Source organism: Phyllostomus discolor, chromosome 5 (assembly GCF_004126475.2).
Source record: "Phyllostomus discolor isolate MPI-MPIP mPhyDis1 chromosome 5, mPhyDis1.pri.v3, whole genome shotgun sequence".
NCBI classification, from domain to species: domain Eukaryota; kingdom Metazoa; phylum Chordata; class Mammalia; order Chiroptera; family Phyllostomidae; genus Phyllostomus; species Phyllostomus discolor.
The window spans coordinates 36360435-36387786 of record NC_040907.2 but is presented as its reverse complement, the minus strand read 5'-3'; the positions used below and the strand labels follow the sequence as shown (position 1 = coordinate 36387786).

The 27352-nt window shown below is 38.9% G+C and overlaps 1 protein-coding gene across 1 annotated transcript in view; it reads right to left on the bottom strand.

Annotated features, from left to right (window-relative positions):
- OSBPL9 (oxysterol binding protein like 9) overlaps positions 1 to 27352 on the bottom strand; it is a 132638-nt gene that overhangs the window by 93544 nt on the left and 11742 nt on the right. The window contains 1 exon segment of the mRNA XM_036026071.1: positions 10219 to 10297. Within this exon segment, the coding sequence (XP_035881964.1) occupies positions 10219 to 10297 (79 nt within the window).

The following is a 27352-nucleotide window of genomic DNA, read 5'->3' as shown; positions in this document are numbered from 1 at the left end:
ACGGAGGATTTATCTGAATGGAAATCGGACAGCCAAGAAGTTGAAGTAGACCCGTTCATCCAGACTGGTAGGAGAGGACGAGCCGGGCGGGCGCAGGTCCACGGCCCGTGGAGATTGGGGAAAACGGCGCAAAATTGGCACAAAAGCCATCCGGTGCGCAAGAACACAGCAGTGGTCCCTGAGTACGCAAGCTGTGGCTGGCAGACTCAGAGGGGTAGCGATTGTGGACCAGGGCAGAGCTCGCAGCCCAGGATCCCAGAGAAGAGACTGCGATCCCAGGAGAACGGAACTATTGCCGTTGTTTCCTCCCGTCCCCACTCCCGCCCCCACATATAACGTCACAATCTAGCGACTGGGGTGCCTATCCCCGGTGAACACCTAAGGCTCCGCCTCCCACCGTAACAAGAGTGACCAGACCAAAAAAAAAAAAAAAGAGAGAGTGATGGCTCAAATAGAAGAACAAATCAGTGCCCTAGAACTCATCCTTTTGAGAGATCGAGAAATAGCTAACCTATCAGATGCACAATTCAAAACACTGGTGATCAGAAAGCTCATGGAATTGATTGATTTTGGGTGCAAATTACATGAAAAGATGCAGGTTACCATAAAAGAGATGCAGGAAGATACACAGAGGAGAGCCAATAGCGAAGAGAAGGAAACTGGGTCTCAAAACAATGCATCCTGGCTGGCGTAGCTCAGTGGATTGAGCACGGACTGGGAACCAAATTGTCCCAGGTTCGATTCCCAGCCAGGGTACATTCCTGGGTTGCAGGCCATAACCCCCAGCAACCGCACATTGATGTGTCTCTGTGTCTGTCTCTGTCTCTGTCTCTCTCTCTCTCTCTCCCCTCCACTCCCTAAAAATAAATAAATAAAATATTTTAAAAAAAACAATGCAGTGGACCAGAAGGAAGATAGAATCAACCAAGTAGGAAAACATGATGAAATAAGAATTCAAAAAAACGAGGAGAAGCTTAAGAGCATCCAGGACATCTTTAAACGTTCCAACATCCGAATTATAGGGGTACCAGAAGGGGAAGGGGAAAAGCAACAAATTGAGCACGTATTTGAACAAATAATAAAGGAGAACTTCCCCAATCTGGCAAAAGAAATAGTCTTCCAAGAAATCCAGGGAGCTCAGAGAGCCCCAAAGAAGTTGGACCCAAGAAGAAACACACCAAGGCACATCATAATTACATTAGTCAAGGTAAAAATGAAGGAGAGAATCCTAGAAGCAGCAAGAGATAAGGGGACAGTAACCTACAAAGGAGTTCCCATCAGACTGTCAGCTGATTTCTCAAAAGAGACCTTACAGGCAAGAAGGGGCAGGAAAGAAATATTCCAAGTCATGAAAGACAAGGACCTACATCCCAGATTGCTCTATCCAGCAAAGCTCTCATTTAGAATGGAAGGGCAGATAAAGTGCTTCTCAGCTAAGGTCAAATTAAAGGAGTTCATCATCACCAAGCCCTTATTTTATGAAATGCTAAAGGGACTTATCTAAGAAAAGAAGAGAAAGAAAAAACATGTATAGTAAAAGGACAGCAAACTCACAATTATGAACAACCACACCTAAAGCAAAACCAAAAGAAACTAAGCAAACAACTAGAACAGGAACAGAACCACAGAAATGGAGGTCACATGGAGGGTTAGCAGCAGGGGGGTGGGAGGAGGAGAGAGGGGGAAAAGGTATAGAGAATAAGTAGCATAGAATGTAGGTTGAAAATAGATAGGGGGAGGGCAAGAATAGTACGGGAAATATAGAAGCTAAAGAAATCATAAGTATGACACATGGACATGAACTAAAGGGGGGGAATGTGGGTGGGAGAGGGAGTACAGGGTGGAGGGGAGAGAAGGGGGGAAATGGGACAACTGTAATAGCATAATCAATAAAATATATTAAAAAAATAGAAAGAAGTTATCATATAAAAATAAAAAACACAAAACTGCAGAGGGAAATTCTTTAAGTCAATAATCAACAGAAGATAAAGGAATCTTTTTACTCATAATAGTACTGAAATGGTTGTGTTGTTTTTCTAACTCCTCGCCAAAGGATGTGTTTATTGATTTAGAGAGAGGAGAGAGAGAGAGACATCAATGTGAGAGAGAAACATCGATCAGTTTCCTCCTGCACACACCTTGACTCGGGATCGAACCTGTAATATCTAGGTATGAGCCCTGTCAGGAAATCAGACCCACAACCTTTTGGTGTATGGGACAACATTCCAACCAGCCAGGACCGAAATGGTGGTTTTTAAAGCAGAAAACAGGCCAGCAACCACAGGTTAGTCTAATGATGAGCTGTCTATTCTGCTAAGTGATTAACGATACAGATGTGCCATGCTGAGTAGATTGATGTTAATGCAGTAGGGGCAAAGCTGCCCAAAGATACTTGATCAATGTAACTTTTTTGAATTAAACACTTTCCTTCACCACTAGGCTGATTTGTAGTAATTCTACATTTTAATAAATGAGGGAGCTCTAATGGACTGAATTGAAAAGGTCAGCTATCAGATAAATGAGAAATGACTTCCACTAAGACATGGTTCCAAAAGATTCTTTTAATTTAAACATCTTTAATGTTTAAAAATGTTGTATTTTGTCAACCTGCATTGCTTCAAAAGTACATCCAAATAAATCGGCAAATTTCATACTGTAAATCATTTTGGAGAACATACTGCTTAAACAATGTGTTCAGTAAAATCCTTTGAAAGTGAAGGATTATTTTATGAAGAATCGATCATATATATATCCTTAATTTTCATCTTTAAAAAACTTAGATTTTCACATAACAGGTTTGTTGAAGGCAAGACACCCCTTCTATGTAGGTTAGGACACAGTAAGAGACAATCTTAGATCAAGGCAGGGTCTCTTGACTCTGTCTCATTCTCATGTAAATTGGGAGTAATTCCATCTAATGTATAAGGTTGTTATGAGAGTGAACTACAGTAACATGTGTTGAGACCAATGGTTCTCAAGCGTCAGAGTGCATCAGAAACACTTAAGAGGGCCCCATTCCTGGAGTTTCTGAATCATCAAGCCTGGGGCCAGGCTGGAGATGCTGTTCCCAACAAGCTCCCAGGTGATGCTGATCCTGCTGGGCCAGGACCACACTTCAAGGACTACTGATCTAGACAGACCTGGGCAATAACCCACTAATCCTAGGTGCTTAGCTTCTCTGAAACTCAGTTTCTCTAACTCTAAAACTAGAAATAAAACCACCTCATTGTTGTGGAGTTTAGGAATTATGAAACTAATGTAAAGTGTCTGTTGAATACAATGCCTGGTTCATAATAAATACTTAGCAGTAGTAACAGTAGTTGTTACCACCACCAGTACTGCTACTGTTTCTAGCAAGTAATAAAGCATGCACAACATTAACATGGCAAACATTTTTAATTGCATTAAACTGCATTGTAATTTATTGTTCCTTATATTTTACATTAATTCATTTTCTGATAAAATTATAAAAGTTAATTATAAACTAGTTGACAAATCTCTACAATAACTTTTTGAGGCAGCTAAGAAAATTGATCCAGAGCACAACTGTTGTTCATAGTCCATGTGACCTACGTGACTGCACCCCACAGTTTCCTTAATATAACATAAAACAATCAGAGTGTGAGGATTGAATGAGTTAACAACTTAAATAAAACTCTAAATAGAGCCTAGCATAAAATAAACATTCAATAAATATAGCTATCAATATTATTATGCCAATATGCTATCAGTAACATTATAAATGATGATATATAGTAAATAACTAAACAGATTCAATTTTGTTTGAAGATAAAATTCAAATAACTGGATATTTTCTAATTAGTGTGAACTACAGACTAGTCTTCTATTAGGTTGAGCCATATGAACTGCTGATATGAAACTATTTTTGACCTATAAAAACAGTACTTGTATCTTTCAAGGGCTTTCATTCCATCCTTTCTGATCATTCCTTTCATCCTGTTGATGGTTTCACCCTAGTGTGCCCTGAGGTTTGGTCCTCCTCTCTCTTCTCACTGGGATCTCCTAGAAGGTTGGTACCTGCTACTACCATGGTTTTAACCAGCCACTGAAGATTCAGAGGGTTTATCTATCCCATAGATGCATTTTGTTGGCCTACATATATCCATGTTTTTTAATCTGGAGGTTTAACACACACATACTCCAATCCCCCACACACACACACACGCAAAAATATAGATTTTTAGCTTCACTGGAAAAACCTGATGATCTAGCAACTTTGGACAAGCATTACTCAAAGCCTGAACTGTCTGGAACTAAGTAACAGCTGCCTCTTCAAACAGGGCATTAGCTCTCCAAATTGCTGGAGTTTTCATTCAGCTTTGATCTTCACTCGTTTGCTCCACCTACCAGCACTACCCTAATAACCACAAATGTCCATCTTCCAGCCCAGTCTCAGACCCCATTGCCATCTACACCTGTGTGTCCCACAGACAGCACAAACATAAGAGGTTCCTCACCACTTCTGTTCTCCTGGGCTTTCTATTTCAGATGCAACAACATTCAAACGGTGCACCAAAACAAAAATGTCACCTTTACTACTCTCATTTTCTCACCTCCGATTTCCAAGCAATCACCAGTTCCCATAGATTTACCTCCTAGAAATCTCAAGCCTGTGTTCTCTTCTGCCCCATTACTACTGCGTTCATCCATTTGGGGCCTTATTAACAATCGCAGCTGTTTATCTAAAACCCATGTCTTACTCTGTCTCTTCTCTGCTTAAAGTCCTGCTTCTTTGGCTTCTCACTGACCTCAAAATAAAAACATAGGCTTTTTATATTAGATACATCTGCCACTGTGTATGTCTACAACCTCATTTCCTCCTCACGGCGCTAACAGCACCAAACATCCGTAGTTAGTGAACACACTGGCAGTGCCGTATTCCCATCCGTTTGCTACGGCGGCCCTCCACCTGACCAACTTCTGTTCAACCTCCAGAGCTGCATCAGATAGAAGAGGTAATGAGGGAGAGAAGGGAGGCAGTGCCTGGGGACAGGGCACTTTTAATTTTTACATTATATACTTTAGAACAACTTGAAATTTTAAGAGCTAGCATGATTTTTAATTTTATTATAAGAAGAATTACTTGGAAACATGAAAAAGTCTTTCTTTTGTGAAGCGCTGACTGCCTCTCCATTGTGTTTCAGTGCCCTACGTGTAACTACTACAGCGTATCTCACATTTCATTACAATTACTTCCTCACATGGTCCTTGGCATCCTGGCCCATGTCTTACACCTGTACACCCTCAGTTCTGAGCACAGGGAGTCACACATACTACACACACAATGAAGGTTTGAATTCGACAGCCAGTATAACACCAAAGCTTTCCACCCAATGTCTAGTCCAGAATCCTATACATGCAAAAAACTTTGGCTGCTAATAGAAAAAGGATCTTTTCTGCCCTTGCTTAAAATAATAATAATAATAATAATAATAATTTTTAAAAACACCAGTTCATTAAGATAAACTGGCAAGTATTTCCTCTTTAATATTTCTAAAAAGGGATATAACAAAGTTGTAGTTTTCAAATCCTTTAAACCTGTAACATACTAGAATTGTAAGTTCAATTATTGCCTTTTTAAAACTAAAGTTAATTTAAATTAACATTGTTTTGAGAATTTCATGGCATCTCTTTAAAATCATAGATATTCTGAAACATCAAGTTACCAGAAAACTGGGGATCACTGTAATGACAAATTATCCATTGTTTCAGGGAAATCTGTTCTCTTCCTGGCATCAATCCTCTTTATTACAAACAAATGATGTTTCAGGATACAGCTAGAGATTTAAACCATAATGGAAATGAAATGGATGGGTAACAACCGACCTACACATACTTCCACACACTTGACCGTCTTTCTCCTTACTGTGGATGCACTGTCCCTGCTCCTAGCCAAAGGCAATGTCCACCCGTGTATTACATCCCATCCTCTCTTGCCTTCTCAAGGACACTGATCCAACAATGCTCCCCTCTCTTGCATCAATTTTCTCTCTTTATTGAATCACTGTGAGTAGCATAAAAACGTGCTATTATTTCTCTCACCTTAAAAAAAAAAACAAACCCTCCCTTGTTCTCATGCCTCCTCCAGTTTACTACTACTGTGTGTCCCACTGTGCCTTTACAGCAGAACCTGAAAGCACTGTCTACAGGGTCCGGCAGGAGTAAGGTCCACCTCAGTGTGGTTGGTAGGGTAATAACAAGGGTATAATCATTTATAGTTTTAATGTGAACATTTCACCTAAATGTCATATGGTGTGCTTGAGTGTGATATTGTTATGTCACAGAATTACATGCTTATGATCTTGTAAGAAAACATTTTGTAATAAAAACGGGGCATTATTTGTGCTGGAGCCACCTTCAAACTGCTCTTCTCAATGTTGCCAGTGGACTCTAAATTGTTAAATCCTGTAATTATTTTTCAGCCCTCAAGTTACTTGATCTATCAGGAGCATTTGGCATGGTTGCTGATGCTTCTTTCCTCCTAGAAACACTTTCTCTCTTAGATTCTAGGGCATCACATTCACCTGGTTTTCCTCCTCCATTTGGTTGCTTCTTTTCAATCTCTTTTGCTAGCTCTGCCTCATCTCTGTGCCCTCAAAACAAATGTTGGAGTGCTCCAGTGCTCTTACTTGGAACTTTTTTCTCTCTGTCCTTACCCTCAAATTCTCATGACTTTAAATACCATCTATATGCCAAAGACTTCCAAATTCAGGAGAGAAGTCCAGCATGAACTTCTCTCCTAAACCCTGCACTTCAAATGCCTACTTGACATCCCCACTTGGAAGTTTGATAGGCATCTAAATTTCTTAATAAGCGTGTCCAAGGATAAGATCTTGGTCCCCACATCCCTCATCAACATCTATCCCCCAACAAACCAGTTCCTCTTGCAATCTTTCCCACCTCAGTCAATGACAACTCCCTTCTTGTTGCTCTAGTAAAAATTTTGGTGTCAACCCACACTCTTGTCTTCCTCTCACATGCTACAGTTCAACCTTCAAATTAAATATAACATGCAACAAACTATCACTTCACAATATAAAAGGAACAAACTACCAATACACACAACATGGATGAATCTTAAAAGTATTATGCTGGGCTACAATAAAGCCAGACAAGAGAGTACATACTGTGTGATTCTATAAATGTGAAACTCTCCAAAAGAAAAATCTAATCTCCAGTTAAAGTAGATCAGTGTTTGCCTGGGGCCAGGGGCTGGGAACAGGGACTGACTGGAAGAAGGATAAAAGAATCTTGTGGGTGATAAAAATGTTCTGTATCTTGATTGTGCTGGCAGTTATATGAGTGTATAAATTTGTCAATACTCATTGAACTTTATAATGTGTACATTGTATTGTATGTTAATACCTCAGTAAAGTTGATTAAACACACATACACAATTTGACCTTTTCTCACTATTTCCTTTCCCACAGCTACCATGGAGCCACCTCATCTCTCTGGATTACAACAGCCTCCTAATTTAGTTTCTCTGCGTCTGTCCGTGCCTCCTGCATTTTATTATCAACACAGTGGCCAAGAGTGATACTGTTTTAAAAAATCACAACCTGTCACTCCACTGCTCGAAACCCTCTAATGTGTCTCATCGAAACAAAATTCAATGTCCTTACTGTGGCCCGTAGGCCTCTCATGACCAGGCTCCCTGTTGCCTCTCAGGTCTCATCTCCCACAACACTCCCCCCCAGTTACTCACACTTCAGCCAGAGTGGGCCCCCTTACTGTTCTTCAATTATGGCCGGCACAACCTCTGGCCCTTACTATTCCCTCTGCCTGGAATGATGAATTCCCCACCACCATCCCCCACAAAGCCATCCAGTTGCTCTCACTCTCTTCAGATCCTTTACTGAGAGGCACCACCCCAGTGAGTCACTTCCTGGCCACTCTAAAATTCCAACACTCCCCCCACAATACACACACAGGCACACACATACACAACCTCACTGCTCTTTTGTTTTCTCCCTTTCTGCTTTAGTTTTCTCTCCCCAGAGCTCAGCACTCTGTTATTTACTTGTACTTTCCTAATCTATCTTGTTTACTGGCTTTCTCCTCTACCAGAATGATGACCCAAGAGGGCATCTGTTTTGTTCATTACTGTATCCTCAGAACTTAGAATAATATCTAAAATAGATGTTGAATAAATGAATGAATCTGAATCCTAGTTTTCCCTTTAATAGTTAACAGTACGTAGAATTTGTTTTATAGATGTATCAAGTGATACTTCATTTGCTTTAAAAAATTCTGGCATTAAATAAAAACTTCAACACACTTAAACATGCTAATGCACATCTGGTAAACTTGCTTTCAATTCTAATCAAGAATATAAATGCATTAGACAATAAAAACTTTTTTCAAATTTTTGAATAACTTCTTATGAGCAAGGACTTATGAATGTGAAATAACTCATTATTGCCAAGAATATATACAAAGAGTCTTATCAAGTTTTTTAAAAAGCTAGAGTCTCATGTTGCCTGAGACTCCCATAACTATTACATTTGAAAATAGACAGTCTCAGAACTAAGAATCCATTTAAAAAATACATATAACTCTTATTTATCCTTGTCATTTAAATAATTCATTGAAGGAATTATCTTACAAGAAAGCCACATAAATCTGGGAGTGTTAAAGGGAAGACTGACTTAACATAAATAATTTAAAAGTAAATCAGAAGATAGAGGTGACTTTGCTGTTAGAGGTCTGAGTCTCCTCTCCTTTAAACAGGCAAACAATACAGCTTCTGGATGTCCAAAGAAGGCGTCTCCTTAGCAACTGCAGAGGAGAGAACTCCATACTGCAGCCTTCACCTGCATCCAGCAGCTATTACTGGAAATGAATTAAAGTATTCAACTTCATTCAAGAAAAGAGTTGCAATGCGTGGGCATTATGTGCTTTAGTTTATAAGCAGCATTCTATATTTAACCTAAAGATAAAGGCCTTGGCCTTTTATAGTAAGATTTTAAATGTGTTATAAATTTTATAAAAATTTCAGGAAAGCATCATTAATTAAGCAGCTCTGAATAAAGAATATTACCAAACACAGTCAATATTTTTAAGGATGCTTTTCCTAAATGCGTTAGAGATATCACTTTTGAGTACAGTGGTTTGTCTTTATTGTGTATAAGCTGCATCTTTCATTTCATATCAGTTTCTTAAACAAGACAATGAAGAAAAACAATTACAATTACTACCCTAACACAGAAGGACAACAGCTGTCTGAACATCTTGTACAACATACCTGGTCACTGTGAAACTTCACAACCAAAATATTTTTAAGCTATAAATTTATTTAATATTTATCAATCTTGGTATACCCAGCATCTATCGCAGTGCATAGCCACTTGCAGTTCAGAGAAAGTGCTAAATCTTCTCATTGCTCAAGTTTCTCAGACTGCTTTAAACATAAAATAGAGAGATTACTCTGGTAGGCAAAATAACAAAAACACTAGTAACAAAGCCAACAGACACTCCTATCATATGAGAGGTACATTAGGATGGGATCATTAAAATTGACTTTTATTTTGCTGGTTTAGAGCTTTCAATGCAAGATGAAATAAGAATGATCATACAGTACCTTACCCTTTCTACCGGTGAACCATAGCATGCAATGCCGAAACATAGCAGTAGCAGATGGCATTGGTGTTATTAACTATAAAAAGGATAATAGCAGAGAAATGACGGCTGGCAGACAAGACACAGAAATGCAGATGAAATGAATGCAAACTTGCAGTTCTTGAAGCAAAGCAAAACCTTTAAACCAAAGGCTGCCACTAGCTTCAATTTAATTTACATTTTGAGTTGTACACGAACAAACACTGCAACCTTCACAGTCAGTCTTTAGACTCTTCATGCAGAAGCAGAACCATACTCCTCGATAAAGAATGTCAGCAACCTTCTGTAAACACAAGCCAGCAGCAGCAGCAGCAGCCCATTCCTCTCTCCCTTCACTGATTTTTATCCTTTAAAATCTTAATCTCCAATTGCAGCCAGATCCAGTCGTTTCAAACAGATCTGTATCCACTGCAGATACAAATCCCTCCCTAACCTGCAGCACCACTTCATCCAGAACGTTCCTGTGCGCCGGTTCATGCAGGATCAGTTCCAAAACCTCATTTAACAAACAACCCAAAAGAAAATGAAAGAAGCAGTTGGGACTAGGAAGAGAAAGAATCTCTTCTTTCAGCTCACCCTGGAAATGGAAGGTTTTCTGATCAACTGTTATTGTGAAGGTGCTGTCGTCCTCATCGTCTATACCAATCACAGCTCCCTGTGAAACAAAGAGCAAAATCCCAATAAGGCAAACAATGACATCAGCAATATTCACCACTGCTACAGCCTTGGAACGCTCAATGCACCACCGACGACACTGGAAGCAAACTAGACACAGAAGAGGGGAATCTGAGGCCCTGGTTTTACTTAGGGAGGAAGAACTAAGGGAGAGGGGTAGCGGGGCACCGTAGTAGTACTCTGCATGCGTACTTGCTGTCCTTGTTGAAAGGGCATGGGTGTGGTGGGAGCGAGAGGGGACAACCATGGAATCTGAGTCAGGATTTGTGTTTAAGAACCACTCCCTGAGCCTTTCTGAGCCTTAAATCACTCTCTAAAATGGGATTCAAAACCTCCTCCTTGCCAGGCTGCTGTGAGGCTCCCAGAGCGCAGATGGCTCTTCATCAGGCTACTTCTGTGTCATACTTGTTAGTGCAGAAATGCCAGGCGACACTTGCTTCAAAACACTGTCCCAATTGCTTCTTCCAGATGTGCTCCCATAACCAATCATGCACGGCCCTGCTGCTCCACATTTCACGTAATACAATGTGGTTATCCGTTTGTCAGGCTTCTGCCTCCTCCCACCGAACTGCTGTGAGATCTTGGAAGTCAAAAACTACTTTATTTATTTTGATGCATAATACTCAAATACACATTCGGCATATGTCTTCTAAATAAAAGCATGAATAACTCTCCAAAAGAGAGGGGAGAAGGGCACTGAATTTATAAATTGTTTCAGGAAGGGTAGGTTTTACACTTTAATTTTTTTTTATTCAACTATATGCATCCTATTAAGAAAACAGAAATTAAAGGAAGTGACAGGAAGCTATGCAAAATAAAGAGTCTATTGGTTGGTGTCATAAAGAAGTATGTGTCTTAAGTATCCCAGAGAAAAAAGCTAGAGAACATGGAATATGTAAAATGCTCCCCCAAGTTGGTAACAAAAGAAGCGATGTACCACAGATGAAACCAGTATCTGAAAATGGGGGCTGAAAAGACTCAAGGGGCCTAAATAACCTAATCCCTTGGAAAAAGGCTGTTCTTCTCCCAGGAGGATTAGGTAACAGAGATAAACATTCACCTTCTCAGAGGCTGTCTAGATGAACTCCAACTCTATCCCAAGCCCATCAACTTGAATTATCTTAGTTATTCCTCAGTTTCAGATTGAGTAGGGATTTTCATCCACATTGTCAGACAAGGAAAGTGTCTCCAGTGAGTTAGTGACTAAACGAAGGCCACACAAAGTTAATTGCACCCATTGGCATGGTCCCTATTCACTTACTCCAGGACAGAAAATACAGACACACTTCAGTGGGGAAGCATGTGTGGGAGCAGCTCATTCTGGTTAACTTAATTTCATAGTCAACTGAGTTAACCTTTGAATTTATGATGTATCAAATATTTCCTGAGTCATAACAAAATATGAAAATATGTGCTAGATACAGCTCTTGAATATTTAACAACACTCCCTGCCCCTCAAGATGCACTTATATGCCAGTGGAGGAGGTAAAACCTGCAAAGAGGTGACTATATTACATGGCAAAAAGGAATCTCTACATGGATGACCTTTGAAAACAGGCTAAGCGAAAGAAGCTAGTCACAAGGCAGAGCGTGTATGATTCCGTTTACATGAAATGTCCAGAACAGGCAAATTCATAGCAACCAAGAGTAGATCAGTGGTTGCCCAGTGCTGGGGGGATGGGAGAAGTGACAGTAAAATAGGAAGTGACAACTCTAATGGGTATGGGCTTCTTTCCAGGGTGATGGAAACATTCTAATATTTATTGTGGTGATGGTTACATAACTCTGTGACTATACTAAAAACACTGATTGTATACTTTAAAAGGGTCAGTTGTATGGTATATGAATTATATTTGAACAAAGCTGTTATAACTCACCCCAATCTAGGTCCCTTAACATAAGCTCACCAGCTACCTAGTCAACCTGAACAGAAACCTGTAGGTTCTATGCTTGTTCTCCCTCATTCCGGTACCACAAATGGTGCTCACCCCACCTCTGGGCTACAATCTCAGATTCGCCAACTCTTCTGTAGCCTATGAACTGTCATTCCCCTAATTCAGGCTCTCATTACTTCGTGCTTGATAAGGCAATGTCTGCCTGAAGACACTGAAGTCTGGCCACATTGTAGCTCACAGCCTTTGCTATATTGCCAGAGTAATATTCCTACAGCACAGACTGTTATAGGAGATCCAGGTGTTTAAAACCTTCCTTGACTCTCCATGATCTATTAAATAAAGTCAACATTTCTTCATAATGCCACTTATGGCATTATGGCATTATGGTATAACAGCACCAATTAAACTTGCTGCTGTTATACCAAGCCCAAAGCTTCCCTCTCCAGTGCAGCAACCCTCTAAGTACTCAGCCTCAATGTTTCCTCCACACACTAAAAAAATAAACAAACAAACAAAACAACCCACCAAGCAATTTCACTTTTTATGTCTTTCCTTAGCTCATTTCCCCACCATTTACTAAACAAAAGCACAGCCCTGAGCTACCACTTAATTTCTTATTGTTTTTACTGAGGAGCTTTTAGAAAAGTGACCACGCCTTAACCTTTCATCCACTATTGCAATCTATTTCCTTCCCACTAGTGAACAAGCTGTGTCCTCACGGGTCTCCAGTGACCACTTTACTGCTCTAGCTTTGTCACACAGCATCGCTCCGAAGCATGATTGCTGCTGCTGAACACTGCTTTCTTAAAACTCTTCTTCCCTGGCTCTTAATTACCTAAGCTGTGCTTCAGAAACATGTCTACTTAATTAAGTACCCTCGACAGCCTATTTGGGAGAAAGCATCTTTTCTGGCCCATTATGCCTTTCCCTTCCTCTATCCAAATGCTTCTTTGAAGACATTGGAACTGAGCTAACAATCCCCCACTCCAATCAGGACTTGCCATCACCCCAAGCTGTCTTCATGTACAGATGCACAATTCATCCTACATTCTGGCCTCTCCACTTCTTGATCTGTTCAACTCAAATAAACTTCACTGTCTTTCTCCTTCAGTCACTCATCCCTCACATCAATATCCTAGACCTGCACTATCCACTATAACAGCCACCAGTCACGTGTAGATATTTAAATTTTCATTATAATTCATTAAAATTAAGTGAAATTTTTGTAACTTTCTCAGTCCTACTAGTCATACTCCAAATACTCAATAGCCAGTGGCTACAGAGCCAGACAGAGCAGATACAGAACACTTTGATAACTGCAGAAAGTTGTACTGAACGGCATTGCCCTAGATCTTGTCACCAGAGAGAACTCAATTCCAGCAAAGAGTTACCATATTTTTACCAATTTGGGAGGGAAGGGGGTGCGTCTTATAGTCCAAATGTAGTTTGCCTGGCTAATGGTGGGGGTGGGGGGGGCCTACGTTATTTATGTTATTAAATATTTTATCACATCTTTTGCTTCAAAATTTTTTCCACTATTTTCCTCCTCTAAAACCTAGGTGTGTCTTACAGTCCGAAAAATTCAGTAATACTGCCAGTTACCAAACATTTTCAATGAGCAGGCACTATGATAAGCATCTTATACACTATATCACTAGAAAACAACTTCATATTGAAAGGTATCATATACAAAAATCATAACTGCACAAGCTCAATGAAGAGAAGTTACCCTAGTAACCTTTCCTAGTCATTAGGCCTGCCCTCCATCCCAAAGATAAATACAATCCTTACTTCAAACATTATAAATCAGTTTTATCTGCCTTTGAACTTTATACAAATGGACTCATACTATGTATTTTCTTTTGTGCCTGGCTTCTTTCATTCAATAAGATGTTTGTAAAATTCACTGAGGCGTTGCACATAGCAGTAGTTTGTTCACTTTGTTGCTATAAATAGTATTGCTTTGTATGGACAGCCACAATTTATTTATCATCTCCATTGCAGATGGACATGTATGTTGTCTCCAGTTTTAGGTTAGCAGAATCATGCCACTATGACATTCTCCTCATGTATTTTGTTATACATATGCTTATATTTCTATATATAAATCGAGAAGTGAATTTGGTAGGCCATAGGGTATTCACATGACAATTTTATTAGATACAAACAGTTCTCGAAAGTGGTTGTGCCAATTACACTCCACCCAGTGGTGTATAAAAGCTTCAACTGCTCCACATCTTCACTAACACTTATTTTAAGATTTTATTGATTTATTTTTAGAGAGAGGGGAAGGGAAGGAGAAAGAGAGGGAGAGAAACATCGATGTGTGGCTGCCTTTTGCACACCTCCTACTGGGGACCTGACCTGGCTGGCCCACTACCCAGACATGTGCCCTGACTGGGAATCTAACTGGCGACCCTTTGGTTCATAGGTCAGCGCTCAATCCACTGATCACACGAGCCAGGGCTTCACTAACACTTTTTTACTTTAGTCATTCTGGCAACTGAGTAGTGGTATCAAAATAGTTTTAATTTACATTTCCCTGATAACTAATGAGCTTAAGTATCTTTCATGTTTTTGGCCATCTGAATAGACTCTTGTGAAATAAAGTTTCTTTTCTAGTGATAAGACTGCACTATCATTTTCTAATTATTGTAGTAGCTTTTGCTATATCCTGAACATGAGCCCTTCATTGGTTATGAATTAGACAACTACCCTCTCCCACCCTGTTGCCAGCCTTTGTACTTTCACAGTGGTGTCTTTTCAGGGAGAGTTCTTAATTTTAACGTAGTACAATATATTGATTTTTGTACTTTATGGTTGTGTTTTCTGCGTCTTCTTTAAGAAGTCTTCCCAATTTCAAGACTATAAAAATATTTCTCCATGTTATCTTTTGGAGGCCTTTACATTTGGATATCAGGTACAGCAAGTCCTCCAACTCTTTCTTCTTGGCCTTGATAAATTACACGTCAATATCACCAGGACAGTCATCACCAGTTCTCCCTAGGACAGCAGGTGAAACTACATCACCATTTCCACTGGGGTCAGTTGACTGAGAATGTGGAAATCAGAAGTGCGTATTCATGGCTCTTTATAAATGTTAGTCAGCTGAACAAGTTACACTCACACACACACACATACTCTTTCTCTCTCTCTCTCTCTCTCTCTCTCCCACACACACACACACGCACACACACACACAATAATACTAACTGGGAACAAACTGGGATTACCACTTATTTAGGTCATTTTTCATTTTAGTAATGTTTACAGTTTTCTGAGTAGAGGTCTTGCCCACCTTTTGTTAATACTTATTCCTAAGTAATTAATGTTTTAGGCGATATGGTAAATGTACTCTTTTTAAAAATTCATTTTCTATTGCTAGTTGCTGGTGTAGAGAAGTACAATTTAGTTTTGTACACTGACCTTGTTTGTATTCAATAATCATGCTAAATTCACATCATTCTAATAGTATATCTGTAGATTCTTTTAGATGTTCTATATGCTCAATTACGTTGCCGTGAATAATAATAGTTTTATTTCTTCTACTCCAATCCTTATAGCTTATATTTACTTTTCTTGCTTTATTCATTGGCTAGGACTGCCTGGTTTAAGGCTGCCACCAGAGTGGTGAACAACATTGAATGTAAGTGGTGATGGGGGCGTCACTGCCTTGTTATTGGTCTCTCTCCCCTTGTCCACTGTAGCTATTTAAAAGCTTCTTTATTTTCCTTGGACCCCCAAGAGCAACACAGGCAGTCACCTCTGGTAAGAATCTAAACCTGCCATGCACCCCCACCTAAAGACTACCTGCATCTAGACCCATTCTTGCTTCCTTTCCGCCTGTCATAATGGAAGAAGGCTCCACCCCCATCACCTTTCCACAGGTCTCTTACTTTAGCAATTTTCAACCTTCCTCTCTCTCCACTGCATTTACAGTCTCGAGTTTCCATCCTCTTTCCAAAGATAACTGCCATCACCACCACCACCACGATGATCCTTTTCAGTTACATATCTTCACCCAGCAACTGTCCCACCTCTCATTCCTTTCCAGTCAAGATTATTCAGTCTTGTCCAAGCCTCCTACCTAAAATTTATTTTTAGTTCCCATTCCTCACAGGGTGTCCAACCTTTTGGCATCTTTGTGCCACAGTGGAAGAACAGGTGTCTTGGGCCACACATTAAATACATTGTGACACGTAAACACAAAAAAAAGTCTCATAAAGTTTTGAGTAAATTTATGATTTTGTGTTGGCCTGCATTCACAGCCATCCTGGGCTGCATGCGGCCTATAGGCCACAGGTTGGACATGCCTGGATATGTAACCAAATCAATGGCTTTTGTTCACCTTCAAATAAGGTGATCATATAACCTGGTTTGCCTGGGACTGTGCCAGACTATGCCTATTGTCCTGCCATAATGAACAGAACCCCATTCTTGTCTAAAGAATGTCCTGGTTTAGGGGACATGGTCATTCCATTGCCTAACTTACAAAAGGCCCTCAGGATTTGCTCCATTCCTACCTCTCATCTCTAGAGGTGAGAGGTAGGGATGGAGTCCCAAGCCATCTTCCAAGCTCTCTTCCACCAAATGGCCTTCCTCTCCTTCTGTGAGTTTAATACTACTTATTTTTTACATCTGGAAAGCAAAACTCCCTTTGCTATATATGGAATAGTATTCAATTGTTAAACAAAGTTGTTTGTACGTTAACCCATCAAAATACCAAAGTTTTTATCTCAGCCCTGCTTTTATGATTCATTGTGCCAACAGAGTAACACTATCTGGGTCCCAGACAGAAACTAAGGCGCAGCAGTCTTGTGCAACCAGATAAATGTCCTCACTTTCCCTCTTCTCCTCTCTAGTGTACATGCACACATACTACAGACCTGAGTCATAGTTCTGGTTACAATGTCAGAAAAACTTTTGCTCTCATGAGCTGGGTAGGGGGGTGGGGAACACAGAAGTCTGTTTTTTTTCTTCTTACAGGGCCAATCTCTCTCTGCAAGAAGAGAAAAGGGGGCTGCTAAACCAGCTCCACAGATGATTTTAAAGGAATGATGATTCCTCTAGGGCACAGACTGCTGACACAGCTTCTAACAGGATCAGCCAGAGGATATGAGGAGGAAGACACAACTCTGTTCTGGAAAAGCACATAGTGTAGAGAGAAGGGTCAGGAGTCCACAATACAGAAGCAAGCAGGAGAGCTCAGGGTCCAGCCTGCCTCACCAAGATGAGGCTGTATAGAAGGCCTGCTTCAGCGTCATTCATTGATTCAACAAGTGTTTATTGAATTGTCTAGGCCAGCAATTTTCAACCTTTTTCATCTCATGGCACACATAAACTAATTACTAAAATTCTGTGGCACACCAAAATATATGTATTGTTTTTTGCCAATCTGACCAAAAAATAGGTATATTTTTTATTTGTTCACACTGCGGCATACCAGCTGACAAGTGCTGGTCTAGGCATCGTTTTAGGCGATAGTAAGAGGGTGGCGAACAATCTGCTTTGCTTTTTTACTGATTTGTATGCAGTCACTTAGGTTTCCTTTTTGTTTTTCAATTCATTTGTAGTTTTCATATATTCTACTTTGTCAGTTGTACGCATTGTAAATATTTTCTCTCCTGGCCAAGGGTTGTCTTTCTCTTTGATTGTGGTATTTTTTTGTTGTTCAAAGGATTTAAAATCTTTCTTTTTTAAAAGATTTTATTTATTTATTTTTAGAGAGAGGAAAAGGGAAGGAGAGAAACATCAATGTGTGGTTGCCCCTCACTCACCTCACACTGGGGGTCCAGCCTGCAACCCAGGCATGTGCCCTGACTGGGAATGCCAGCAGGCCGGCACTCAATCCACTGAGTCACACGAGCCAGGGCCAATCTTTTCTACCCTGGTTTGTTCTTTAAGATATCCTTCTCTGTCCTGGTATTATAAAGACATTCTTCTATATGTCCTTTTAAGTGTAAGTTTTCATTTTATACCTTTAATACCTCTGGAATTTTTTTTATAGTTCATTGAAGCAGTTGTTTAAAAAAAACATTTTATGTATTTACTTTTTTACAGAGAGAGGAAGGGAGGGAGAAAGAGAGGGAGAGAAACATGGATCAGTTGCCTCTCACACACACCCGCAACTGGGGACCTGGCTCACAATGCAGGCATGTGTCCTGACTGGGAATCGAATCTACAACCTTGCAGTTTGCAGGCAGGTGCTCAATTCACTGAGCCACACCAGCCAGAGTTGGAATTTATTTTTGTATACCCCGTGAGATAGGGAATAACTTCGTTTTTGCCATACGGGCAGCCAATTGATTCAAGCTTCATTTACTGAGTGATACCCTCTTCCCTCTCTCTTTCTTCCTTTCCCTTCCTTCTTTTCTTTGTCCTTTCCTTTCCTCTGTCCCTCCCTCCCTTCCATCCCCCTATCTTTAAATGATGTTTTACAGTTTTCTCCACTAAAGGAATATATTTATCTTATAAAATATATTCCTAGGTAATTAGAGTTCCTGTCACTATTATAAATAGAATTCCTTTTTTAAATAATTGTTTTTTCTAATTATTTGTGAGTCATATAGAGGAACACATTGAGTTCATATCCAAAAACCTTTTTCTGTAGACTCTTGTGGATTGTGGGTCGTTTTATGTAGACAATCATATCTGCAAATATCAACGATGTTTCTTCTTCCCTTCCAATCCTTTCTATTTGAATTCTTTAGTTTCTAATTGTGTTACATGCCTACCAGGACTTCTAGCAGTTACAGAAACATCATCTACAAATATTGATTTTGTTCTTCCTTCCAAGCCTTATATATTTTGTATCTTTTCTTACCTTAATAGCATTTACTAGTACCTCTACGAGCACAATATTTAAAGAAGCAGCAAAAGCAGGCACCCCTGTCTTGCTGCTGATTTTAAAGAGAATACTTCTATGATTTCACTGTTAAGCACACTGTAGCATTTTAGTAGTATATCTCTTATCAGATTAAGAATATTCTCTTCTATTCCTAGTTTGCTTAATCTTTAATGAGTGTTTCACTGTATTCACTGCTTCTTATGTATTTATTTAGATGATCACGTAGTTTTCCTCTCTTAATGTTAATATAGTAAATAAGTTAATTTAAAAGTTAGTATTCTAGTATTCACAAAATAAATTCTATTTGGTCCTAGTACTATTTATTTATACAGTACTGAGTATGGATCACTGTATTTTGTTCAGGGTTTTGATATATTAATGAGTAACCCTGTCCTAAAAATTTACTTTGTTATTTTCTTCTTTGTACTTCATCAATTCTTCTTTTTCTAATTTTTTGAATTAATTTTCATCTATATTTTACAATACATTCACTTAAGATTATAAATCATAGACTGCTTTAGATGCAGTTTTAACATGTTGTCCCTTCACTATCATTCAAGTTAGAATATTTCATAATTTCCATGATTTCTACTTTCACCTATGAATTATTTAGAAGTATTCACGTGAAGCAGTGAGTGGATAGTGTTTTGTAAAGGGATTTCTAATTTATTCCACTGTTGTTGAAGAATGTTATCTATGCAATAGTACAGTTTTGGTATCTCTTTTTCTGTAACAATTTTAATTTTTTTCCTTAAAGTCTATTGTGTCTGATAATAACACTATTTCCAACTATCGTTTAGTTAACATTTTCCTGAAATCTTTTATTTAATCTTTAATTTGTAATTATGAAATATTGTAAATATTCATAAAATGTAACCCTAATGACATCTATGTGCCAATTACAGGGACTGAATAAATGACTACATCTTGCCCGAGAGAAGATACTTTCAGTGTCAAATTCATACAGAAGAAATGATACTCGAAAAAAGCTACTGAATTAACAAAAAGGGCGGAAATCAATAGAGTAATTTTTCATAATGAAATGAGAAGAAAATTGGCAAAAGCAAAATCTAAGGGGATGAAGAAGAAGGACAGTCTTAAGGGGTTATACATTAACCTAAAATAATGCCTTGTTGCATCCATTCTAAGAAATCAATGATTGTAAGATACGTCCCAAAGCCAGAGATGTTATCATATGAAAACACAGTGTAGAATCAATGAAATAACAGACCAGCATAAGAAGTCAGTGCTAAAACCATTAATAACCCATCATGGCACACTAAACCTCTCTCACGTCACAGATTAAATGAAAAGAGAACAGATGAGCCATCCCTCATGCAATTGGTCAACTCAGTGTCACAGGACCCAGTCAAAAAGTATTACTTTGGATCACGTATGGGTTAATAGTTTTTGAAAACTCACAATACATTTAGCATTAAAACTATGTTGAGTATAATTTACCTTGTTTGGGTGATTCCTAAGGCCCTATAAAATTCTTCCGAATCTGAGATTCATCTTATCAACAGCAATTATTAATTATAACAGTAACTCCCATAAATTAAGAACCAAGTCCCAGACATTGTATTTGGATACTTTTTAATATATCAATTACTTTGCTATCCATAATTCCGTGAGTGAATGACATGCTGCCTGCTCCAGAGAGAAGAAAGCACAGAGCTGAACAGGTAAGTTGCCTGAAGTCACGAAGCTAATAAAGTGGCAAAATCCAGACTGGAATTCCATCTCATGTACGGCCCGTTCTCACCTCTACCCCACACTGATTCCAATGGCACTACATCTCATTTCTCAAATTGTATCAGGAATGTGAATATTTTGCTTTTAGCTAGTATGTTGGGGAGGAGGAAAAAACAGACAGCAGAACTTAACCAACATTTTACTCTTCCATCAAAGGCAAGGACACCATCTAGTGGCACACACTTTGCCACCAGCACAAAGAAAGTAGGTGGGAAGGAAATGGTTTTTCACTCTTCTGCTTTCCTCCACTGGTTTTACACTACCCTGCAACAAGCTGCGTGTCTCTACATTAACTCTTCTAGTCAAGCGGTAGAGTTAAGAATTGAACAGGGTTTTGAATGAAACAGATCCAAGTTCAAGCCCAGATTCACCACTTACTGTGCAATTTTGAAAAGTTACTAAAAGTAGCTTCAGTCTCAGCCTCCTCACATGTAAAATAAAGTAACACCATTTATGTGACAGGATTATTATGGGAATGCATGTGAAAATCATCCAGCACAATGCCTAATTATAAGACCTTCATCAATAACTATCGGTTCCTTTCTCTATTATCTTTTTATGTAGCCTAAAACCACACAGGTGTTTGGTTTTTTATTTAGAAAACATATCATTCAACTAGCTCATATTGTGTTTAAGATAACTTCATAGTTCCTTTGTATGTAAACTATAGTAAAGGCCAATTCTCCAACATTTATTCATTATTTTATAAATGCATAAAATCAACAATAAGCATTTTTTTAACTACTTACTATGTACCAGGCACTGTCGACAGTGAATGGGAACTCACTAACAAGTAGGGAAACTAGACAAGTTCAAATGTAATAAGTACTTTCCTGGCTATAAGTGCCAAAGGTTGTGATAAGGCAGAGGCAGGGGATGTGGATCAGGAATGCTTCACAAAAGAAGCGAACTTTGAAAAGTCCCTTAGAAGATGAGCTCACCAGATGGGGGCACAGAAAATTCCTGACAGAGAAAAAAATGTCAACTAGAAATATCGAGTGGAACGCTATCTAAAATATTTGATTGTCTAACATTATTCTGTATACCTGAAACTAATACAAATAATATTAAATGTAAACTGTAATTTAAAAACAAAAACATCCCAAGAGCAATGAGGAATGATGAAACACAATAAGGGAACATGAGAGAGTTGGAATATGGGATGGGATGGATGGAGAAGCAGGAAGAGATCTATGCTGGGGGGTCAATGGCAGCTCATTAAGCTCTTTGGACTCTAGATGACAGATGCTTACCAATCACCATCATTGTGATCATCATTATCCACAGCAGTTCTATATTAGCTGTGTACTATGCACCAAACCCTATGCATACATAACTGCTAAGCCTTACAACAACCCTGGGTGGAGGACAGACTATTCCATGATGTGGACTCTGAAGTTAGATCCAGCTAGATCCCGGCCAGGACACACTGCTTCCCATAAATCCCCTTGGAGACTGTCTGAGCAGCTCCTCCCCTACACTGCATGGTGTGCTAGCTCATGCTGGATCCTGGAACAGGCCACTGCATCTAGGCATGTCTGCCTTCTCTGGGTGGATCATACCCCAGCACCTCTATCCGTTTGCTCTGTTCTAGATAATTCTTTAGCACCTGCCATGCAGAACAGAGGGTATCCATGCTGTCTTACAGGGGCCCAAGACATGCCTCCTATCTAAGTTCCTCTAATAAACTCTTGATGTAATGCTGGAATTGTCAGCCTCTTTCTTTGGTCTCTCCGGAAGTTTTCCCAACACACTGCAAGTTTATAATGTTACCTTCATAAGGGTAAGGAAATTTGCCCACAGGCACAGAGTCAGTAATGGGTAGCGCTGAACGAGATGGAGCCCCAGGTCTTTCCTGTTCTGTCGTGTTGGCCAAAACATTTCTTCAGTTTATTCCCTACAATGGCTCTAGTGGTGCTTAGTTGTCTTTAATGTCATTCAAAACAATTTTGTTAGATTTTATGGTGACAGCTGTCATACCAGTGTGCATTTTAAAAAAAAGAACATCAAAATTGGTGAATTTTTGTGCAGCCATCTGAATACTGAAGATGGGAGAAAATAACATTTTTGGCGTATTGTGCTTTATCATTTTAAGAAAGGTAAAAATGCAACTGGAAGGTAAAAATTTGTGCAGTATATAGAGAAAGTGTTGTGACTGACCGAATGTGTCAAAAGTGGTTTGCAAAGTTCTTGGTACTACTTACATTTTGACCAAACAATTCTTTGCTGTGGGGCTGCATTATGCCTTGGAAGATGTTTAGCAGCAGCCCTGGTCTCTACCCATTAGAAGCCAAGAGCAGGAGATAGCTAACATACTCAATACACAAATTGATAAAGCTATTGGTGAAAATAAAAAATGTGTCTTTTATTTTATGGAAAAAACTAAACGGCCTTTTTGGCCAACCCAATACTATGCCAGTGGTCCCAAACTTGGCTACAACATGATCTGGAGAATCTGTTTAAAAATAAAAGTTCCAGACCCTGTTCTAAAACAGTATGTCTAGGAGATGGTGCTTGGAAACCTATATTATAAACAAATTCTCCAGATGTTTCTTAAGTAGAAAGCCAAATGGCAGTCCAGCTTTTTTTAAAATACAGATGAGCCTTGAACAACAAGGGTTTGAACTGCACAGGATCACTTACACACAAGCTTTTTTCAATAAATACTACAAATGTATATTTTCTCTTCCTTATGATTTTCTTAATAATATTTTCTTTAGCTTTCTTAAGATCAAAGTATATAAATACATATCATATACAAAGTATGTGTTAATGGACTGTTTATGTTATGGGTAAGGCTTCTGGTCAACAGTAGTTAAGTTTGGGGGAAGTCAGAAGTAATATGCAGATTTTCAACTGCACAGAATGCGGGACCAGCACCCCTAATTCCTGCATTGTTCAAAGGCCAACTGTACCTCAGAACCTCTTAACACATACACACACACGCGCACACACACACACACACACACACACACAGATTACTAATTAACAGCTTCCATCTATGTACCAGGTGTCCAATCCTTAAAAAAAATTCTACAAAGGTATTATTATACTACTTGCTTTAAAGAAAACTCAAGCTCAGGAAGCTTACCCATAACTTCCCTCTTCCAGTCAACAAAGCAAAAACCAAAACTAAGATTCAAACACAAGTACACCTGGTTCTTCTCTGACGTGCTGTGTGGCAGGGAGAACCCTACCCCTTCTCCCATGACCCTTGCCCTGTGTAATCTCCTCCCCTCTGCATGTGGGTGGATACTGTGAATGATAAGATCTCACTGAAGTGATTATGTTACAGGATGAGTAATCAATGGATTGATTGATTACATGGCAAAAGGGAGATTGCCTGGTGGGTAAAACCTAATCTAATCACATGAGGCCTTTTATTTATTTCTTATGTTTTATCAGGAATTTAAATTTTATTTTAAATTACAGTTTACACTCAATATTATTTATGTTAGCTTCAGGTGCACAGCATAGTAGTCAATCATACACTTTACAAAGTGTTCCTTCCCCTGGTATTTCCAGTCCCAATTGGCACCATCCATAATTACTACAATATTACTAACTATACTCCCTATACTGTATTTTACATCCCTCTATTTTGTAGCTACCAATTTGTACTTCTTAATCCTTTCACCTTTTTCACCCAGTCCCCAAATCCCCTCCCCTCTGGCAACCACCAGTCTGCTCTGTGTCTATGAGTCTGTTTCAAGTTAGTTTGTTCATTTATTTTGTTCTTTATATTCCACATATTGGGGAAATTGTATGATATTTGTAGTTTTCTGACTGTTCATCCATACCATCACAAATGGCTGAGTAACATTCCACTGTATATGTACCACAGCTTTTTTTATCCACTTGTCTATTAACAGGCGCTTGAGTTGCTTCCGTATCTTGGCTATTATACATAATGCTGCAATGCACTTGGGGGGTGCATATATTCTTTAAAATTAATGTTTTAGGTTTCTTCAATATATATCCAGAAGTAGAGTTGCTGGGTCATAAGGTAGTTTCATTATTAATTTTTTGAGGAACCTCCATACTGTTTTCCATAGTAGCTATGCCAATCTGCATTTCCACCAACAGTGCACACAGATTCCCTTTTCTCCACATCACATGAGGCCCTTTAAATAAGAGATGTTTTCTGCAGCTGGTAGAAGAATGGTAAGTCAGAGAGATTCAAACACCAGAAGGATTCAATGTGGCGTGCTGACTTGAAGATAGTGGGGCTGCATGGCAAGGAGTATGCGCAGCCTCTAGAAGTTGAGAGCGGATCTCAGCTAACAGCCAGCAAGAAAATAAGGACCTCAGTCCTCAACAAGGAACTGAACTCTGCCAACAACCTGAATGACCTTGGAAGTGGATTCTGCCATGGATTCTTCTCCAGAGCCTCTGGATGAGAACCCAGGCTGGTTGATACTTTGATTTCAGCTTTGTGAGACCTTAAGTAGAAAACCCTTCATAGGTGGCTGGTGTATAGAACTGGAAGATAATAAATAATAAGTGTGGGTTTTTAAACTGTGGTAAAATACACAACATACAATTTACTATTTAAATATGTTTAAGTGTTCAGTTTAGTAGTGTTATGTACGTTCACATTGTGTATGACCATCCATCTCCAGAACTTTTTAATCTTCTCAAACTGAACCTCTGCAACCATTAAACAAGAACTCCCAAGTCCCCTGCCCTCAGCCACTAGAAACCACCATTACACTTTCTGTCTCCATGAATTTGACAACTCTAGGCAGGTTACGTAAGTAGAATCATACAGCATTTGTCTTCTAGTGATGGGCCTATTTTACTCATATATCAGAATTTTCCTCCTTTTTAAGAGTAAATAATAATCCATTATCTGTATTATATATACTACATTTTGTTTATCTATCCATCCACCAAATGGACACTAAGGACTTCCACCTCTAGGCTATTATTGTGAGGAATGCTTCTATGAACATGGATGTACAAATACCTGTTTGAGTCTCTACTTTCAATTCTTTTGGATATATACAGAATAGGGCAAAGTAGTTTACAGTTGTTTGTATGGAAAATAATACAATAATTAATAAATAATAACTGCCATGGATGGTGTGGCTCAGTGGATTGAGTGCTGGCCTGAGAATCAAAGGATCACCAGTACAATTCCCAGTCAAGGCACACGCCTGGGTTGCAGGCCAGGTTTCTGGTGGCAGGCTTGCAATAGGCAACTCATCGATATTTCTCTTGCACATTGATGTTGTTCTCCCTCTCTCCCTCCCTTCCCCTGTCTAAAAATAAATAAAATCTTAAAAATAAATAAAAAATAAATAAGAATAAACTCTGTGTTTTGTGTACTCACAACTGTAAACCTATTTTTGTCCCATTCTGTATATAAAAATGAGTGTTAAGTCAATTCATTATCTTGAAAATTGAGTAAGCAAAAAGAAATAATCAAGCTTGCATCCTATCTGTCTGAACTATACCACCAGACAACCAAATAATAGATGAAGTGATTCCTTACATATTGTCTCTGATATAAAATATCGTAATTTTGCAACCTTCAAATAAGTAATTAATCTAGGTGCTGAGCACCAATAGCTGCTAATATCAATAAAGAGCGAAAACCATACACTATGTGCCTCCTGATAAAAGAACACACTGCCACCTATAGAGCCTTGCCAAAAGGATTGAATCTGAGTCCAATCCAGTATCTGGATCCTGCTGCCAATTTGCAGAAAAAGCAGAGACAGAGGAATATGATAAATTATAATCAGTAAAATCTAAACTACGAAAACTTCTACAGATCAATGGGTCTAGATTCTTCAATAGATAAATTATAAACAAAAGATATGAAGTTTTTTCTTTTAATGGGCAAGATAAAAACAAAGAATTTAAGAATTCAAATCCAAGACATGATTACTAGAATAGAAGAGTGGCAACTTTAGGGAGGGTACTGTAATTAGAACAGGGCTCATACAGAGGCTTCCAGGGTAGGTGGCAAAATTGTAGCTCTTAACTTGGGTGGTGGTCACAGAGGCTAATAATTAACTAAGCTATATTTAAAAGAAAATAATATTGCATTAAATGTAACAATGAGATAGTGGCCCAAATCTAGGTTTAAGTCAACTGAAGAGCTGTCTCAATACCGTTTTGCCAAAATCTCACTATTGAGCTTACCTCAAGCCAAGAAAGCAGTTAATACCAGATTGAGGGGTAACTGAGGTCAATAGCAGACAAAATTAAGAAGACAAAAGGAACGAAAAAAAAAAGTAAACATTTTTTAAAAATCTTTACGGTATCATATATACACTACCATCTGCTCAAAACAAGCCTGTCTCATTCCCATCCTGCAACCCCCCCACACACATGCTTCTATATCTCAGTGCCAAAATTTGTCTGTTAGAATTTGGTCTTTTTCAGAGTTATTAAGTACTGCTAATAAAGGCAGTTATAGTCACATCTTCAAAAGGGTGCAGAGAAAAGATGGCAGAAAGAGAGCAACAGGAGCCTAAAGAAGAAGAGGCTACGAGAAGCTGATTACCTAGTTATGACAGAGCTGGCC